Source organism: Oryx dammah, unplaced genomic scaffold (genome assembly GCF_014754425.2).
Source record: "Oryx dammah isolate SB20612 unplaced genomic scaffold, SCBI_Odam_1.1 HiC_scaffold_25, whole genome shotgun sequence".
Classification (NCBI taxonomy): Eukaryota; Metazoa; Chordata; class Mammalia; order Artiodactyla; family Bovidae; genus Oryx; species Oryx dammah.
In genome coordinates, this window is record NW_024070209.1 from 44,991,960 (window position 1) to 45,009,473 (window position 17,514).

Sequence of the window (17,514 nt, forward strand, 5' to 3'; positions counted from 1 at the left end):
AGTAGGGGCTACACTGGTACACATCCCTTGTACGGAGTGATCACCGTGCTCTCCCCTGCTGTCCCCACGCAGGTAACCGGGGGTGCAGGCTTTGTGGGTTCCCACCTCACAGACAAACTCATGATGGATGGTCATGAAGTGACCGTGGTGGACAACTTCTTCACCGGCAGGAAGAGGAACGTGGAGCACTGGATTGGCCACGAGAACTTTGAGCTGATCAACCACGACGTGGTGGAGCCACTGTACATCGAAGGTGAGCAAGGCCTGCTGTGCGGGTTGGTGCCTGGTGGGTGGTGGGCTCGACGGGGCCCCCGGACGGGTGGCTGACTCGGTCATGCTGAGTCCCTGTCTGGTTTTACAAACAGTCTCACCACATCTCGGGCACTACCCTGGCCTCTGTGATGGAGACTGCACTGGGGAACGGTCTGGATTCATGTTACATGGCTGTCGATCTCATATTTACAGCAGGGAAGGAATGTTCTCCTGCTTTGACAAGCATTTTGTGGGACTGTGTTGGTCTGTTTGTCTCCAGGGCTGGCATGCTGTGTGGGTTTTAACAGGGTCCCAGTGGTACCACTTGATCTTTATCTCCCCAGCAGAGCTCTACCAGCTTCTTCTTGGCATACATCTTGTTATTTTCAAAGTGTGACCACTGTGGTTTATTCTGATTTCCTATTTCCAGTGGGAAAGTAGCTGTTGTCTGGACTCAGGACAGGGTGGTCCGTGTGGAGGAGGAGCTTATAACTGGGGTGGCTCGGGTCTGGGCGGGCGCAGTGGCCTCAGGGCCCCCTTGTGGTGATGAATTATGAAATGGTCAGACAGGAAGCCTTATTGTAATCAGAGGGGTTGCGACAGAGGCCTCTGCATTGTCGGGCTTAGAGGATTGGGAAATAAAGTTGTTGCTTTGGAAGGAATTGTAATCACTGAAATAACTTAATCAGATTCTCTATGGCTTTAAAACAATTCTGGATTTTACCCACCATAGCGTTTAAGTTTCTGATGTTGAATCTACCCTGCAGACTGGCTCTGGAAGCAGTAGAGTGAATTATTCTCCGCACCCTCCCCAACCCATTCAGGACATGGGAGGTTTCTGAGAAGCCAGGGCCAGTGGAGGGTGTGTATGGTTTGTGGGGTGGACACCAGGCTGCCGCAATGGTGGTCGCTGAGCTGTGGCCCAGGACAGCTCCTTGGACACAGGCAGGTGTCTGTCCCAGGAGAGGGCCCTAGGAACAAGACAGCGGGCGGTGACCAGGTTCTCAGAGCTGATCAAATGCTCCTGAAGGGAGGGGGAGCCCCTCGGAAGATGAGCTGGAAGAGGAAGGAGCTGTCTTCATGGGCGGGTGGACTTCAGGTTTCTGGTCTGACTGATTGGGAGCCTGGAGTAGCCTCTCCTGTCCTCACAGCTGGGAGATGGGCAGACTGATGGCTGGCAGCCTTCTCCGCTCCTGCAAGGGACGGAGGGCCCAGGGCACACTGCCCCCTGGGATCCCGAGATGGTGCTGGACACAGAACCCCAACTGGGCGGAAGTGAGTGGGAGCTGGGACAGTGTGGACGGGCTGTAAGTCCCAGCCTCAGCTCTGGGGGTCGGAGGCCCTTGTGTTAAGTTTCCTCTCCAGGAGCCCCATGAAGGGCATTCTCAGTGACAGGTTTCCAGCAAGGGGCAAGGAGGCAGGGAGAATGAGCCCTCCTAAAAATCCACCCAGAGCACCCAGTTCTCCCCTGAAGGTTCCTCAGGGAGTCTTCCCACAGCCTGACCAACATGGAGGGATGCCCCCAGCCCAGGTTCACAACAAGGGGACCCCATCCTGGGACACCCCCCCTCCCGCTCCCCCACTCCTCCCTCCCCTCAGTGGAGACTCCGAGGACAACAGGTGCACCAGAGGAATCCCAGAGCCCTGGGTAAGGAAGAGTCTCTAGGGAAACCCAGGGACAACCAGGGAGACCACACCAAGGTCAGAGGCTGACCCCGAGGGCTGCAGGGCAGCGAGCGCAACTTGTGTCCAGCCCCACTGTGCCTGGTGCATGGTGCACGTCCACAGTACAGACTCGGTCTGAAGAGGCAAAGCCAACATCAGACCTGGAGCAGATGTAGCAGGGGTGTGGAGTTACCAGAATGACCATTTAAATACTTCTGATCCATGTGCAGAGGACACGGATGGGTAAAGTGGAGTCTGCAGAGATGGGAGGGTCACGGGGGCTGAGAGAGAATGTTGTGGTCAAGGGTTAAGAGTCTGGCTTTCTGTGCAGCGGATACAGGTTTGATCCCTGATCTGGGGAGCTCCCACATGCTGCACAGCAGCTAAGTCCGAGCAGCCACAAAGACCAGAAATAACTAACTAGCTAAAAAGCCAGAAATAATAAAAAATAAACAAAATTTTTAAAAGTTACATAGAAGAGAATCTTAATTTTTTCTCTCCTTTCAAAAGATGATTCTTTGCTAGTGATAAAAGTAATACACAGATGCTACAGAACATTAGGAAAAGTATAAAAAAGAAAATAGAAAATTAATCCTCATCCAAAAATGCTCTCTCTGTTCTTGTTAACATCTAATAATTTCTTTAAATGTGATCTTTTTAGATTAAATGTATGGTTAATAGGCAATATAAACTATATGGTTCAATTTTTAAAAAAAAATTAAAAAGAAATTCCTTAAAAAGTCTTCCTCTTGCCTCTGTCTGCCACCTCACTCGAGGAGAGTGCTCTTAACGTTCGCTCGTCTGCAGTTTCCTTCTGTGACCCAGTTAAGACAAGCAGGTATTCATGATTCTTCCCCACGGTAGAGAAAGTACCATTTTTTGTGTTGCTCTGAATTTTTTCCCTCTTGCTTTTTGTATGCCAGTGATCTTTCTGTATTATTCATGCAGTGCTGCTTCATTATTATCTTATCATTATTTTCCTTTGTGGCACTTAGTCGTGTTCTGTTGTGCGGCTGCACCAGGTCTTTTTGCAGAGACATGTCTCCCCGCATGGCGTGAACATAGCACAGCTTCGTTACCCCGTGCTGCTGGGGGCGGGGCTTGTGTGCTGCACCTGGCCGTCCAGGAAGTGGGCGTGGCTCGGGAGTGCCCAGACGGATGTGAGGTCACTGCTGTCGTCACCCTGGCCTGTGTCTGGGCTCCTGATGTGTGTAGCCTGTGACTCCCCCGAGCTTCCCTGAGAGCTTGTCCCCCCGCTTCATGGGCAGCGTGTCTGCAGAGAAGGAAACAGGCAGAGAGGCCCTCGTGTCTGGGAAGCTGGGTCCTGGGCCTGACGGTGCCCTGGGAGGACATCCAGGAGTGCAGAGCCACGGGCAGGCGACAGTAGCGACCCCGCTCTGCTCTGCCATGTCCCGGGCACTGTTGCCACCTCTCTGTGGTGGACAGTTCGTTCTCTGAACGTGTGGGTCAGGTGGGCTGTTAGCCCTGGGTGCTGGGCCCTTTCTGTTAGTGCCTTGTACCAGCCAGAGGAATCCAAGGGGAGACCTGGTGGGGGGAGTTGTCAACTGCCCACCCCCACCCCGCCCCACCCCCTCCCCGCTGCAACCCTGCCAGGTGCTGGTAAGAGGTGGGACTGAAAACGGCATTTGCTGAGAGGTTTGGGTCCATGTTTCTTGGTCATTTGAAGAGTGCCCCTCAGATTGGAATGTTTCTGTAGAATTATATTCAGTAGTTTAGAAATTTTCCTACTTCCAGTGATGGTGCAAGTGTAAGCATTGAACGCAGAGTCTGTGGAACTCAGAGACCCTCCATGTAACGTGGAAGTCCTCCAGGGAAGCCAGCATGTTGGTTGCCACCTGTTATCGTGGTGGGCGGTTGGGGGGGGCGGCAGGCATGCCAGCTGGTGGCTGATCCGGGGCTGGGCCAGACCTCAAGCAGGCAGCCTCCCCTTGGCATTAAGTCAGTATTATTTGATACAAAGTCAAGGCACAATCCCACTCTTAATTTTCCATGCCAAGAGAAATTTGGTCTTTACACTTTGAAAAGCTCTGTATCTTCTTAAGCCCTGTTTTCCATCACAGATGCTCAGGTTGTGTATGCCATGTGGCCACGAGTGGCCGTGACACGGCAGAGGTTTGACACAGGTCACGCGGGGAACTTAATTTAAAAAGCATGGTATAGGAAAAATACTGCAGGAAGATATAAATATTCCGTCTGTCTTTCTGTGGATTTCCCTTTTGGTAGGAGATAGCACTTGATTTTTTTTTTTTTTTTTTTTTTTGGTATGGATTCTGAGCAGTAATTTTGAATTATCTCAAGAGCTGTTAGTTTTGAGTGCTTTTTCTTTCTGTATCTTTGTCTCATGTGTGCAGAATTCATTCATTTGGGGTTAGACTGCCTGGGTTTTCAGAATTAACAGGAGGGCCAGTGCACTGTGGCCACCCTACCCTGGGCCCGTCTTCCTCCCAGCATAAAAATAACATCCCCACAGCCTGCCAAGAACACTATTTTGAACCTATTTAAGTTAATTATGTGAGAAAGGAGAACTCGAGAACTTACTGTTTTAATCACTCTAACTTGAGCTCTTTCGGGCTCATTGCTCAAGGCTCCTATTTTCCCAGCTGCGGTTCCAGCATGCAGCCTTGTTCACGGGACAGGGTGGTGGGAGAGTCGCTTGGTGGCCGGCAGCCAGCACGGACGGATCGCCACACTGGTCACCCTCCCCCAGCTCAGGGGTTTGAACATCATGCTTGTTTTGGGTGCAGTGTGCCCTGCAGTGGGCAGGCTCTGAGCATTTTTTCCTGGGTGGTGAGAGTTCACCTTGGTTATTAATGCTTCGTGGTATCTTCCTAGCACCTCTCATGACTGATTTCTTATGCTTGTTCTGAAGTTTCCCCCGCTGTCCTGCCTGTAATTCCTTCCGAGACTGTCAGTGACTGGCGAGGGCACTGGGGCCTTACTGTTACAGGCAGGACGTGTCCCCGTAGGAAGGAGACACGGGCACATGAGGTCTAGTGTTACAGGGCGTGCCTTAGCCCTCCCAGGAGGGGCGAGGGGGCAGTCATTTGCTCATTGGGTCATCTGTCCAGGGACACTGCGTGGCTCTCACCTCTTGGCCACTGTAAGTAATGCTGCTGGGCATGTGGGAGCGCAAGCATCTCTTTGAGACTCTGGTTTTTCGTTCCCTTGGCTGTAATCCCTGGAGTGAAATGTCTTCTCCTATGTCAGTTCCATTTCTCATATTCTGAGGGAATGCCCACTGTTCCCGTGGTGGCTGCAGTGTTTACCTTCCCACCAGCAGTGCTCAAGGGCTCCAGTTTCTGCACATCCTTCAAGACAGCGTTTGTTACTTTTTGGGGGGTTTTTGGAAGTAGACATCCCGATCCAAGTGAGGCAGTACCTCAGTGTGGTCTTGATTTGCGTGTTTCTGATAAGTGACATTGAGCATTTTTTCATACACTTATTACCCGTTTGTGTATCATCTTTGGATGATAAATTCAATATATTCAGTGTTTGCCATCTTTTAAGTTGGTTGATTTTGTGTTGTTGTTCATTTTAGGAGTTCTTTATATATTCTGAATATGAGCTTATCACATATAATTAGCAAGTATTTTCTCCCATTCTGTAGGCTGTTTTTTCACTTTGTTGATGGTGTCCTTTGATCCTGGCAGAATGTTTGATGTAGTTTCATTTGTCTATTTTTGCTCTGTTTCCTTTACTTTTGGTGTCAGATTCAAGAAATCTTTCCTAAATTCAGTGTCATGCAGCTTTTCCCCTGTGTTTTCTTCTGGGAGTTTTATTCCTTTAAGTCTTGTATTTAAGCTGTTAGTCTGTTTCGAGTTGGTTTCTGTGTGTGGTGTAAGATCAGGGTCGTCTTGTTCTTTTGCATGTGGATGTGCAGTTTTCCCAACACCATTTGTCAAAGAGACTGTCCTTTCTCCACTGCGTGGCTCAGCACCCTTATCAGAGATCGTGTGAGCATACACAGAGGGTTTATTTGTGAGCTGTCCTCTCTGATCCTTTGGTCTCTATGTCTTTATGCCAGTAACACACCCTTTTGTTACCATAGCTTTGTATTGTGTTTTGAAATCAGAAAATATGAGTCCTTCAACTTTGCACTTTTTCAAACTTATCTTAGCTGTTTGGACACCCTTGAGTTTCTGTATGAATGTTGTTTTAGATTTTTATGTATTCATTCCTCTTTGAGGTCGAGGGCACAGATACTAGAGCGTTAACCTCTACCAGGGGAGTCATGTGGGATCCAGACATTTTTCTGTTCCTGGCTCTAAAACCACCTCCAGATCTGGTGTTTATATGCAGGATAAGTAGAAACAGAACAAAAGCTCTCATCTCCCACACTTTCCTACTCTTTGTGTCAGATTTGTTTTTAAACTTAAAATGTCGTTCATCTTGATGGTCACAGTTCTCTCTGTGTCTGAGAACTCAGTCTGCCTTCCAATCTGAGCACTTCATCTGGATAGATCTTCTCAGAGAGCAGTCCACTCGGCGATCAGACCGATTCTAGGGAGAGGGGAACAGGCCACATGAGGGGCCCCGGCACACTCTTGTTCCAGATGATCAGACTTTGTTTCTGTTTAAAGTTCTTCCAGTCGCATAAGTAAGCTACTTTCTAAGAAGAATGAAAGTAGAATTTCGCTGAAAGATACATGAGCGCTGTTTTCACACAGTCCAATTCTGGGAGGTCAGTGTTTTCCAGTGTTTTCCCTGGAAGTAACAGGTCTGTTTTGCCTCCTGCCATCCCCCACAGTGGACCAGATCTACCACCTGGCCTCTCCTGCCTCTCCTCCCAACTACATGTATAACCCCATCAAGACACTGAAGACCAACACCATCGGGACCCTGAACATGCTGGGTGAGTCGGCCCCTCGTCCTGCAGACGGTGAGGATGTCGGGCCCAGGTGTTGGATCCTGACAGTTGTGTTCTTCAGCCCCCCTTCCCCATGCGTGCTTTCCGGGTGACTGGATTTGCCGTCACAACTCGACATGGGGGTCTGTCACTGTGGGAATCGGTCTGCGTTGCCTCAGTGACATCCCCTGCCTTCCAAGTGGCCACCTGCCCTCCTGCACTTGTGGCACGTGTGCCTCGGGGCTAGAAGGGGCGCTGTAGATTCTGATGTGAGGTGGGCATGGGCTGGGCCCACAGAGTTGAGGGTGGGGGAGCCTCCTCGTGGGCTTGAGGAAACTGAGCTCCAGACTAACTGCAGGCCTCTCCCTGAAAGTGGAAGGTGGGCGTGAGCCCACAGACCAACCCAGAGAGTGGGCCACACGCACATGGGTGGCTGAGGTCAGAGGCGCTTCTGTTTCCACGGGTTTAAAAACCAAGGGTTTTGATTACGTGCGAAGTGAAGACAGGAACCACTTCTTTAAATGTCAAGTGAAAAGTGGATTTAATTATGGAATATTTAAAGCAGATTCTGTAACTGGGTTTGGGAAATAGCCCTGCATTTCAATTTGAGAAAAGGGCAGCAGGGAGGGGAGCATGGTCTGTTAGACAAAACCTTCAGGGCAGCAGGCTCTGCGGAAGGCGAAGGACGCTTTCTCTAACTCAGGGCACTGGTGTCCTGACCGTGAGGTCACCTGGTGGAGACGCCCCTCTTCTTAGCACTGCACGCACCTGCCCCCAACTCTCTCCAGCCCCCCACCCTGCCTCCACGTGGAGCCTGGAGGCAGTGCAGAAACAGCTACCATGCTCAGATGTTTAGACAGATGACTGTCCTCCCACCTGTTACAGGATGCTCCCTCCTGTCCGCTGACGGGGGGTAGGTCAGATGAGGGTTACAGTCGGGGAGTTGGCGACCACAGGGGATGGAGAGGTTCCCAAAGCTGATGCCTTGAAATGCCCTTAAAGCAGGGGCCCCAGGTACTGGTCCATGACCTATTAGGAACCGGGCTGCACAGCAGGAGGTGAGCAGTGAGTAAAGCTTCATCTGTATTTACAGCTGCTCCCCATCACTCACATTTCTGCTTGAGCTCTGCCTCCTGTCAGGTCAGGGGCAGCATTAGATTCTCGTAGGATCATGAACCCGAGTGTGAACCGCACATGCAAGGAGCCTAGGTTGAGAGCCCCTTAAGAGACTCTACTGCCTGTTGATCTCAGGTGGAGCTGAGGCGGTGATGCTAGTGCCAGGGAGTGGCTGCAGTTACAGAGTATCACCAGCAGAGAGGTGTGACTGCAGAGACCCGAATAAATCATCTGCAGACTCATGTCAGAACTCTGCCAGTGAGTAGCAAGGGACAGCTAAGCTGCACCTGGCGAGGTGTGTCATTATTTTACTGTATGTCACAGTGTAATAATAATAGAAATAAAGTGCACAATAAATGTAATGTGCTTGAATTGTCCCCAAGCCATCCCCCCACCCCCGCCGCGTCTTTGGAATAATTGTCTTCCATTAAACCGGCCCCTGGTGCCAAAAAGGCTGGGGACTGCTGTCTTAGAGCTTGACCTGAGCATGGCAGGTGACAATGCTCTAGTCCATTCTTGCTGGGAGGGGTGAAGGCGAGAAGGGGTCAGAGCTAGACATGGACATGGCCAGTTGCTTTGGAGAAGATACTGCGGAAGCTGAACCTCAAAGGGAGGAGAGAGTGGGGCAGAGGTGCCTGAACAGGAGACGGTCTTGGGCACAGTGGGAGGTACCCGGGGCACGTGGGGAGCAGAGGATAGAAGGCTGACCATCAGGGAGAGAGTGGCAGCCAGGGTTCGAAGGACCTTGCCCTCTGCCTACGCGGGTGGGGGTAGTTACCTGATGGAGTGCTGGTTGCTACGTTCAGGTGAAGGGATCTTTATAAAATTCCCCAAGTCATACCTTATAATAAAGCCCACAGACCGTGCATTTGGCCCTGTTTACAGTTACACGTGTCCAGCTAACTGCTGTGTTTCTGGGAGTTATTTGTGCTTTTCTTACAGTTTGAATTTAGATTCCAAAGTAGATGCAGCAAGAGTGGATAACGTACAATGCATGGATGACCAGATACCATTTGTACGAAAATATTCCTTGAATTGCCTGTGCGCTTGTGTTTTCCTTGATCCTTGAAGCTGACAGTGTCCTGTCATGTTTCTGCAGGGCTGGCAAAGCGAGTTGGGGCCCGTCTACTCCTGGCCTCCACCTCAGAGGTGTACGGAGGTGAGTGGGCATCATGCCAGCCGCCTGGACAGCTGGCTCCTGTCACAGCAGGAGGGAAAAGGGCCAGTGAGTCTAGACTTGTTTCCAAAAGGCCCTCCCGGCTGTTCCTCTCCAGAGGGCAGCGACCAAAGTGTACCCTCCTCCGGGTGGGATGAGCCTTTTTCTTCTGCTGCAGGACCTCCCCTACCAGGACTGGGTTATGTCACCTTGCCAACAAGCAGCAGCCACTTAAAAATCCACAGAAGTGTCTTTGCTCCAGAGGCACCTCAGGAGTCAGATCACGGAGGCTTTGCTGGTTTAGCCAGAGGGTTTGCTCTTCAGTGAAAGCAGCCTCACCCCCCACCCCCTCCGCTCTCCAAACCCCGAAAGCTCAGGGATTAAGAGACAGATGGTGGGGAGACAAATGTGTGCTGGTTGCCTCCGCTGTTTTAGGGTAGCTTCTGAGAGAGCCTTAAGTAGGTGGAGCTAGAAAACCCTAGCGCCTGCTTTGCCCTCCCCATCCTAAACCTTGAGGATGTGAGCGTTAGGACGGGGCTGAGGGCCCCATCCACTCAGGGGCTCCTGCCCGCCCCTGCCCACAGGCGCAGGGTTCTGGAGAGCCAATTAGTGGGTGCAGCAGAAGCCAGATGCTAATGCAGTGTGATTTTCTCCAGGCATTGCTGTCACGGCCAGGAAGTGAGAGGGCAATGTGGGAAGAGATGCCTTTTAAAAAAATAAGGGAACCAAGTGAAAAAAATCATAGAAGCTGCAGTTCTGATGACGCAGCTCTGCTCTTTGCCTCCACTGGCAAGGCAGAACACCCCCACAACTCTGACGTCCAGGCAGCGCCCTCCTCCTACCAGCTCCAGGAAGGGGCATTGAGAGGTGGGGACCTTGTGTCCCTGTGCTTCCCACCTCTGGACTCTGCAGAGCTTGGCAGGTCCCCACGCGGTACCAGGAGGCCCTTTGTAGCATGTGTCCCAGAAGCAGCGAGGCTGTGTCCTTGTTCCTGATGGTCCCTATCCTGCCCCGGACGTCTTTTCCACCACCCCCTACTACCCTCACTTAGCATCTCGCCTCTGATGTCAGCTTGTGAGTGATGTTAGGGTGACTCTCAGAGGTCCCCAGGTCTGCTCCGGCAGTGGTGCCTGCAGGCAACCCCGTCTGGTCTGCCGGCCCCCCATGCTGAAGGGAGGACGGGTTTGAGATGATGGGTCCCTGCACCCTCACTGTTGTAGTAGCAAAGCGGCTTTGTGAGGGGGTGAAGCTGGCACCCCCTCTGAACCTCTGGCATTTCCACTCCACCGGTGCCAGCCGAGGAGCAGGTGTCTGTGCCCACCCTTTTCTGTTGGTCCTCTCTGTGGGTGTCTAGCTTGCCACGCCCTTAGCAGAAATCCCGAATTGCCTCTGATAGGTGTCTTTCCAGGTGAGATGCTTATCCTGGTCTTTCCCAAACTCCCTTTTGCATCATCATTATCCATTGTCTGTAAAACATGTGAACTTGAACAAAGGGAGGTTCTGAAAGCGCTTCCTCTTCCACCACCCTCCCCCGCTCTCCTGCAGACCCTGAAGTCCACCCACAAACCGAGGATTACTGGGGCCACGTGAACCCCATAGGACCCCGAGCCTGCTATGATGAAGGGAAGCGAGTTGCCGAGACCATGTGCTATGCCTACATGAAGCAGGTATCGGGGCTGGTGGTGTAGACAGGCCACTGCTGGGTCAAGCACAGTTGACCGTGGTTGACCCTGTCCAGGGACGGCTTCCCCACTGTCGTAAATTAACGGTGCTGTCAGCAGCCTTTCCCATGTCTCTTTTAAAAACTGATTTCTGGGGATGAAGCCTTGGGTTTTGAAGACCCCAGCGTGGCTGGATGAGCTTTATGACTAACTGCCCACCAGCAATTAATAATAAGTGCTTCGCTTTTCCCAAGGCCTCTGAGTCGGTGGACACTTTTTTTTTTTTAACTTCTCTTTCTGTTATCTAGTGGGTATACTTCATTTTTGCTTTCACGTGGACATCTTCAAGGATTGTTATTCATCCTCTGAGTCCCTGCCTCCTTAGTCACCCCGTGCTGAGGCCTGCCCATGGATTTTTCCGTGTTATGGATTTGCTTACTCCCAGCTGAGGGGTAGGGGTCTGGGTTCCCACCTGGCTTCCCGCTGTCTGCCCTGGGCCGTGAGCTGTTGCTCACAGGCCCTGTCCCGCCCACCTGAAGGCTGTGCAGATACCAAAGAGATGTCCAGGCCATCCGTTGTGCTTGATCAGTTCTGGGGTCCTCACTGACATACTCTTTACTGGAGGGACATGTAGGTAGATGACTGTGGCCAGGTGTTTTCAGGGCAGGCCTCTGTGACAGGGAGACCCCTCTCTCTCTCGGACTGAGAGACAAGACCTCTGAGACTGAGAGCCCTGAGGACTGAGAGACTAGCAGGCGTCCATCCTGGGAGCGGCCTTGGATTGAGGGTTCATCATCCTGGCCCATTTGGAGCTCAGTTGGCCATGGGCTTTGTGCAAGGTGGGGTGGGCGCTTCCTGGGTACCCAGTGCCAAGAACTCAGGGCTGGGCTGGGAGGCCCTGAACACTTGTTTCTTTTTGAGGGGGGGTGCAATTACCAGAGCCTTTTTTCCCTTATATTTTTAACGTTTACAAGTGTTGAAGACCCACAGAACAACCTTGTGCTGACGTAGGTATTTACATTTTTCTGCATATTTCATATTTCTTGGCAGAACTAATTGCTTTCAAAGTTTCTCTGGGGCAATTGACTTGTATTATTCATTTATTTTAATCAGTTTTAGAAAAGACATATCATCTTTTTCTTAAAATTGGAGTATAATTGCTTTACAATCTTGTGTTGGTTTCTGCTGTACAGTAATGTGAATCAGCCATATGTGTACATATATCCCCTCCCTCTTGAGGCTCTCTCACCTCACCTCACCACCCACTCCACCCCTCCAGGCCATCTCAGAGCACCAAGCTGAGCCCCCTGTGCTGTACAGCAGCTTCCCGCTGGCCGTCTGTTTTACACATGGTAGTGTAGTTAATGTCAGTGCTACCTGTATCATTTTTGAGCCCAGAATATTTTGACACCAAAAGTTAAACCGGTCTCCTAGGAACAGCCTCTGTGTGTTGGTGCCTGAGAACACTAACTCGAGTGCGTGAGGGGACATAATTACACTTTATTGTGTGGTAAGTTTGTAGACTGTAGGCTGTTTTCTTTTGTTTTCAGTCTGTGGGAGTATTTCTTGGCTTTTCGGAGCTAAATAAAGATGGTGCACAAATAGGTCATTTTTGTTGAACTTTGAGTTTTTGTTAAAAAATTAGTAGCGTAACTTAATGTTGTTAAGTGTACATACTAAGAGATGAGCTCATAATAACTAAGGGTATTTAGTAGCAGCATAGCCAGCATTTATTGAGCACTGACTGTATGCCAGGACCTGTGGCCCACACACAGGTCTTGAGAGAATCACACTCTCTTGAAAATCTGTACAGTAATGTACCCACTGGGAGTCCTTTGGGTGGTGGCCCTCAGAAGGTGTCACTCACTGCCCAACGCATCTGCCGCAGATACCGCCTGCCAGGGCTGCCCACCGAGAACCCGAGCAGATGATGTTGCCTGTGTGCAGAAGTCACGTGGCAGTCAGGGTGACAGTGGGCATCCCCCTGGGGACAGTGTGCAGACTGATCCCTGTCTTGGTGTCCGGTCTAGGAGTTGCCCGTGGACACAGGCTCAGCAGTTTTTGTGACACTGGGGTCTGGGCCAACAGTGCCAAGTAACTTGTGGGTTCTGGTCAGCACACCTGCCCCAGGACTCGTGTCTGCCCAGGTGAGCAGTGCTTCCCAGCTGTCTGGAAGTGCCCCCCCACCCCCGCAAGGCCTGCCCTGTGGGCTTGGGGGCATGTGTGGGTCCCCACTCTCCACAGCCCTCACCTGCTCCTGGTGGGGGGGCCCTTCGGTCCAGGAGACACATGTCTGTTGTCTGGTGGATTGCTCTAAGAGTTCACTGATTCAGAGTAGGTGATAGAAACAGTTATCACTGACAAAGCAGCTTGTGAAATTAATAGTTTGCAGAAGGCTTTGGGGGTTTAAAAAATACATACTTTCCTGATTACATGTTTGAAAGTGTGTTTTCCCCAATTACAGAAGTAATAGATGTTTATTGTAATGAAAATAGGAACGTTGGAAACAATGTGCAGAAGAGAGTGAAGGTCTACAATCTCACCACGTGGGACTCCCATTGCTGTGATCAGTGTTAAGCGTGTATCTTCCCAGGCATTGAGCTAATCGCCTGTATCAAGTGCTAGGTGGTCTGGTTTTTCACCAAACAGATGAGTTTTTCAGCAGAACAGAGGGGATGTAGGTACAATGTGGTCCTTTCCCAGGACAAAGTGCTGTCTTACTTTCCTTCAAATCAGCTATTAAACACTCACTGACATTTAAATCTCTGTTGAGTGATCAATTTACACAAAACTATGTGAAAGAGATTGGGAAAGAGATGCATAGCATGATGCTTGTTGAGAAAATAGATACTTATTTCCTGGGCAAAAAACATACACCCAACATTTCCTCTTGCCCCGATTAACTGCCTTGGGTTTCTGCAGTGTGTTCACACTAGGGCCTCCTGATGGTGCGATCCGGGGCTCCTGTGAGTTTGGGGTGACTCTGCAGACTCCAGGCTTAATTACAGAGCACACACATCCCGTGTGTGCAGGGCAAAGCCCCTGTATCCAGAAGGCGCAGGCACGAGGCATGAGGCTCACATTCTCTCTGCTGCAGGAGGGCGTGGAAGTGCGCGTGGCCAGGATCTTCAACACCTTCGGGCCCCGAATGCACATGAATGATGGCCGGGTGGTCAGCAACTTCATCCTGCAGGCGCTGCAGGGGGAGCCGCTCACAGTGCGTGGCCAGCAGGCGGGCGTGGGGGTGTTGTCTGGGGGAGCTCAGAGTAAGGGCGGCCCATCCAGGGGAGCTGGCCTCAAAGGGAGGGAGGGAGCTTATGGGAGCTGTGACTGAGGACAGGCTCAGGTCACCCTGTCCCCAGCCACAGACACCCTGGTGCCTTGAGTGCAGGGTCTGCCTGTGAAGACCCCTCTACATGCTTTTGGCCCCTCCCCCTGGGAGGGGTGTCTCTGTACTCAGGGCCCCTCAAGGTGCCTCTGGGGGAGGTTCCAGGTCTGGTGGAGGCCTTCCCACAGTGGGACCCCGGGGTGTCATCCATGGGGGCTGGACCCTCTCCCACGTGACCTGGCAGGGCCTGGAGCCGCAGCCTCTGGATCCCTGGGGCATCAGGGTTGAGGTCCCCGTCTGCGGTTTCAGGACCCTCACTGTCATCTTCCTGCAGGTATACGGATCTGGATCGCAAACGAGGGCCTTCCAGTACGTCAGGTAAGACTCCGGGCGCAGCTCCCAACTGAGCTGCTCCGCCTCGGGCGGGACTGACTGCTCTGCTCCTCCATGGGTGCCTGGGATCTCTGTGAGTGGAGGTCAGACACGCTGGTCCCTTGCTGCCCCCTAGTGTCTGGTCGGCAGACCCACCGGTCCTTCCAGTCACCCTGGGGCTCCAGGTCAGCCCGGTGAGGCGCTGGCCTCTGCATCCAGGAGGCTCGCGGATGCTGGAATCAGACCCTGTGGACACGGCCTCCTGGGTGGACGAGGTCGTCTTCATTGAGGGAAAGATAAAGCCGAGTGTCGTATTGTCAAGGAATGTGGTGTCAAAACTACACACAGTTAAAGGCATTTTTAATAACTTTGTTGAATTATCTCGCAGGTAATATTTACATTTTCCGGTCATCCTCCTAAATCTAGCTTTTTTGTCAGCCAGTTTGATTGGTGACAAGTTTTACAGTGCAGTCTAGGTTCTAAGAGTTACTGTATGAGCAGTTACATCTTCCAGACTGTTCTCCCACGTGCCAGAAGGTGGTGAGTCCTGCATTGTTCTGTGGTGTCCTGAATCACTGGGCACACGCTAGTTGTGTGTTTCGGTACCTTGTGCACTAGGAACGCCATTCCTGGTGCCCGGTGGCCACCCCAGGGTACTGTCAGGGGAAGTGGAGGCAGGTAGCCACCAGCCCCACCCCCGCCCAGGGAGTCACCCTAACTTTTGCCTGGCTTAAAAGAGAGAAAAAATTAAACATGTAACCACTGTAGATTTTTTTTCTTTCCCCTGCAAGTGTTTGTGAATTTTCATGTTTAGTCCAGAGGAACGTTGTGAGTAAATGTATATAATGAGCAGTGTTTTTTTCTCACACTTGTTAGTGTTGGCCAGGAGGGCAAAGTGCCTGAGACCATCTTGTCACTGGCCCACTTTGTTGCCCAAATATTCTAAGAAGGGATTTGAGCACAACCTAGCAGCCTGTTTCCAGGTCAGGGCACTTGACCCCAGAGCCATGCACGCTGAGGGAATGGACAAGGTCCGTGTCAGTGTGGGGACTGTGCTGGGGGGAGGGCCATGTCTGCATCAGGTACCACCTGCTTTAGTGAAACATCTCCATCCCACCTCCCCAACCCCTCTGCGCATTTCTCAGGGATCTTGGCATCTTAGTCACATTGAATCGCCTCCAGCAGCCTCATCAAGGCTCCCAGACTCCTCCAGCCATACCACCTCGTGGAATATTCCAGAGTCTGTACAGTAAACAAGACATCAATCAAAACACATTCTTATTTCAAAGGCATCAATCAGATATGAAATCATTTAAAGTAGCCTCTCAGATGCTTTTTTTTTTGCTGATGGTTAAAGTCTTTTAAGGATCTTGTGATATGTGGGTTGCATTCTGTCCCAGCCAGGACAGGACACGCCTTGCTGCCCACCCTGCACAGCCCATGTGCCCCTTACTGACCAGACACCAGTGTCGGGTGTTTGAGAGACCTTGATGCGGTCACTGGAGTGTTGCTGGGGACCCTCTGGGCAGAATGTCTCTTCATGGGGCTGTGCTGTCTGCTGGTCTTGCTTCTGGGGTCACTGGGGTCACTGGGCCCTGATACATGAAGCTTCCCCAACCTCCCCAAACTTGGGGAACGAGCTTTCCTGGCCTCCACTCTACCTTGTTCAAGGCTCGGCCAAGATGGCAGCTCACCAGGGCTAGGCTGTTTTAAATAAGCTAGTTTATAGAAACTGAGACTCTTCTACTTCACAGTTGCTAATCAGAATGCACAGTGTCGCGACCTTGCATTGCTGAACTAAGTTACCCATTTCCAAAATCCATGGTTGCCTTGAAGCAGCATGGCACAGTCTCTGAGTGACTGTTGGGGTCTCAGGGTGGCCTGTGCGCCGATGTCCTGTCCTGTCTGTGCCTGGTGCTCTCATAGGCAGATTGCATCCTCACCCCATCACAAAGGCAATGCAGTGTTGTCTTAAAAAGTAGCTTTGTCAAAATGACACTTTAAAAGAACTTCAGGTTAAATGGGTATGATTTATGCAACTCTGACCTTAGAAGTGGACGGTTTGTTGCTTAAAAGATGCATTCCTCATCTCCACCTCCACCAAATGATTACATGATGCTGTCACCTTCCAGCTTAGTATGGGGACCCCCACCACCCCCCATTTCAGTGTTAAAAACCCATGGATGCTACTGAACAGCAGCTTTCAATGTCATTCCAAATAGGCAGAGACATGTGTCATCAGAGGGGGAGTTGGGATGTGGTCATTACCGCCATAGTGATGGAGGGGCCTGTGTTCATTTCTAGGAGAGAGGAAACATCCTGGGTCACCGAGTATTTATCTGCATCTGTGCTTGATCTGCAAGAGCAGAGTGGACTTCAGGCCTGTTCCCAAAACACCCATTGGTTGCAAACAAGATCCTAGAAAATCGTGTTTGCTAAATAGCAACCCCCTCCCCCCGATTTTTTTTTCCTTGATTTAAAGGAGAGGGGAAAATGAAGATGTTTTTTCGGAGGTGAGCACAGTAACGTGCTCCTTACTGGTTGTGATGGAGGAGGAAGGAGAGGCTCCCGGTGGCTGCGTGTGCAGAACCCCCACAACCTCGTCAGAAACACAGCTTGGGGAGTACCCTAGCCTGTGCTTAACGTAGCACTGAGGTGTCATTTTTACAAAGGCACCTTTTTTTTTTTTTTGACAGAACCACTCTTTAATGGTTCTATAAATAAGAACCAAACCTTGGTAAGGGGAAGTTTGCCTCCTCACAGTGCCCATCATGGCCCAGTCGCTCACGGTCCATTGGCAGCATCTAGACACCCTGACCGTCCCCTCTGGGAGCTGAGGGCTCTCGGGGGAGGTGAGGCCCAGAGGGCCAGGGAACTCGTTTTAACGCTCGGGGTTGTCTGCTTGATCTGACTTGTCAGTATAGGACTCACATACTGAAGTTTTGTTTGTTTGTTTTGCAGGGGGGCTTTTTTTTTTTAAATCATCTGCTTTTCTGTATGGGCCAACTACCTGGGTTCATGCTAAACATCGTCTTTCCTCAGAAACTTGCATAAACACCATCTCTTTTGGATGTGTGTCTACTTTTCCTTTTTAATT

General features: G+C 51.1%; 1 protein-coding gene across 4 annotated transcripts in view; it reads left to right on the top strand.

Annotated features, from left to right (window-relative positions):
• Positions 1-17,514, top strand: part of UXS1 (UDP-glucuronate decarboxylase 1) — a 55,394-nt gene that overhangs the window by 31,401 nt on the left and 6,479 nt on the right. For all 4 annotated transcript variants that reach the window (XM_040224212.1, XM_040224210.1, XM_040224211.1 and 1 more), the window contains 6 exons: positions 73-253; positions 6,686-6,790; positions 9,000-9,059; positions 10,602-10,723; positions 13,815-13,934; positions 14,380-14,423. In XM_040224212.1, coding sequence (XP_040080146.1) covers positions 73-253; positions 6,686-6,790; positions 9,000-9,059; positions 10,602-10,723; positions 13,815-13,934; positions 14,380-14,423 — 632 coding nt within the window. The remainder of the gene's footprint in view (positions 1-72; positions 254-6,685; positions 6,791-8,999; positions 9,060-10,601; positions 10,724-13,814; positions 13,935-14,379; positions 14,424-17,514) is intronic.